At 44.7% G+C, this 2,217-nt stretch overlaps 1 protein-coding gene across 1 annotated transcript in view; it reads right to left on the reverse strand.

Moving 5' to 3' along the window:
• The window catches only part of slc30a6 (solute carrier family 30 (zinc transporter), member 6), a 95,598-nt gene that overhangs the window by 20,258 nt on the left and 73,123 nt on the right, over positions 1-2,217 (reverse strand). Inside the window, exon 10 of the mRNA XM_015387351.1 lies at positions 1,681-1,729. Within this exon, the coding sequence (XP_015242837.1) occupies positions 1,681-1,729 (49 nt within the window). The remainder of the gene's footprint in view (positions 1-1,680; positions 1,730-2,217) is intronic.

A 2,217-nucleotide genomic window follows, 5' to 3' on the forward strand; every position in this document is an offset into this window, starting at 1 on the left:
CGCTCCAAAAAGGGCAAAAAAAAAATCGCACACTGTAAGCCCAGCTTAAACGCGTGCTTCATCCTGACTAAAGGCCCGGTCACATCTTGACGATTTAGACCAGCCTATGCCAGACATACGAAAAATCTGGAAAAAATGCTGGCAAACGTTGGATAAGTTATGAGTAGGTTTTTTATAAGTACACTGAAGTACGCTGAAACACATTGAGATACGGCAAGAAATTTCGAGCATGCTTAAAATTTCCCGCCGTATGCTAGCATATGCCATACGTTAGCAATAAGTTCCAGGTCAGTTATCTGATGGCTGATATCCGTTCAGTGTCAGTTCCTCATCAGTCGTGGCGTCTAGCTTATCCTAAACCTCTGAGTAACTTGTTCATAACTTCTGCGTAACTTATCCAGAACTTCTCTCCGACATATCAACGTATCTGACGTGTTCCAGACGAGCGCTGAACGTGTTTATTTATGCAGACCGGGCTCCTCCGGGCACATCGCTGCCCCCCTCAGGACACTGTGCATCATTTCATGGGCATTACGCTGCCATGCGTTATGCAGAAGTTAGGCTGGCGTTGGACAGAAGTTCTGGACTCTTTATGAATACTCTATGTAAACGCCCAGAATGAAAAAAATCCATAGAAAGTTCAGCATCTGTCAAAATAAATCGTTAAGGCGGGACCGGGCTTAAACCATAAATAATAACTAATCAAAGGACCAGGAAGCAGACGCCTAGTTTTCTGTCTGCTCAAAAAAAAAAAATTCAACAGGAACAAATAATAACTGAGTTTAAAAGAAAAGCAGCTTTCTTTAAAGAAAATGGGATCTAGACGATGTTAACTTTGGCTGCACAGCATCAGGAAAACCAGCAGCATTTTAATCTGATATCTGCTGTAAGCTGCGTTTCCCTGACGCTCTCCGTCATCATGCGGATATATTATCCAGTTTTATATCTTTAACACTAAATCCTTTGTAAATGTTCAGATGTCTTCAGTCGAGTGTGAACGGAACTTGGTGACTAGAACCAGAACTGACGCCTGGATCTTGGATCTAGACGCAGTTCAGTTAGATGAATGGTTACTATGGAGACGGCTGGGATCTGATAAACTCTGCAGGTCGAATATAGATTTTCTAAAGCAGAAGCAGCAGCTGGTCAGGAGCTCCAGGCGACCTGATAAACCCAGAGATCCCTCTGATAACCCCGCTGCAGATGGTCTGAGCTCGGACCCTGAAACTCTGGAGAACATCGACACCCCGCGACCCAAAGTCGCCGCTTTCAGTCTGCTCTTCTGAACCTTCAGACCAGAGGCCTTTAAGGAGCCGATATCTTTGGGATCAGAGAGTCAAGCAGATAATGATCAGAGTTATCACGGTTCCTTATGGTGTTTCTGCTCAGCCTGAAGCTCTTTGGTTCATCGGAATGCTGCCCCCTTCTGGTAGCAATGCAGCGTAGACTTGAGGAAAGAAGAGAAATGATCTACCAGATGTTTCTGAGAGGATTCATCAGTGATCTGATCTTTAACCTCTGAGGACGCCACTGACCTCAGACAGGTAGAGGGGCTAGTTTTACTGCTGCAGTGTGTGGAGTCAGGGTAACGAGATATGTGAGGTTCCTCCAGGAGAGCTGATGGAGGAGGAGCAGATGGGAGGACAGAGCAGGAGGAGGAGGAGGTGGGGATGCTCTTACCTTCGGCTCAGGTCGGCCACGTGCTCCTGGAGCCAACTGCTGCTGGCAGCTGCAGGGAGACACAGTGACATCAACAGAACACGGTCAGTCCTCATTCTGAAACCTGAATAACTGAAACAATAATTATCACACCTGAAAGTTAAATCCTTTCCATAAAGCAACATATTGCTGGTTTATGCTCAGAAACCACATCGTCTGCGTGTCTCTGATTGGTCAATTCTACATCCACTCTACACTACGAGTATTTCCTGTTTGTTTTAAAAAAAGACCATTAAAAACAATCCACTGGACTTTGTTTCCAAGTCTGAAGACGTTTCTCTTCCATCCAGGAAACTTTTTCAATTCAAAATGTCAGAAATAGGGTTGGTGCTGCGATGATAGTGGAAAGGAATAAACTATCGCTGCTGTGTTTGAAAGCTGAAATCTGAGTCCATCCCCTCTGTTTAAGGTTTTGTTTTCGTTCCTTGTCCGTTTCTATTTGCATGTTTTCTAAACATAAACCAGGCTTTGTTGGGCTGCTGGATAAAACCTGGAACT

Source organism: Cyprinodon variegatus, unplaced genomic scaffold (genome assembly GCF_000732505.1).
Source record: "Cyprinodon variegatus isolate N-32 unplaced genomic scaffold, C_variegatus-1.0 Scaffold392, whole genome shotgun sequence".
Lineage (NCBI taxonomy): Eukaryota > Metazoa > Chordata > Actinopteri > Cyprinodontiformes > Cyprinodontidae > Cyprinodon > Cyprinodon variegatus.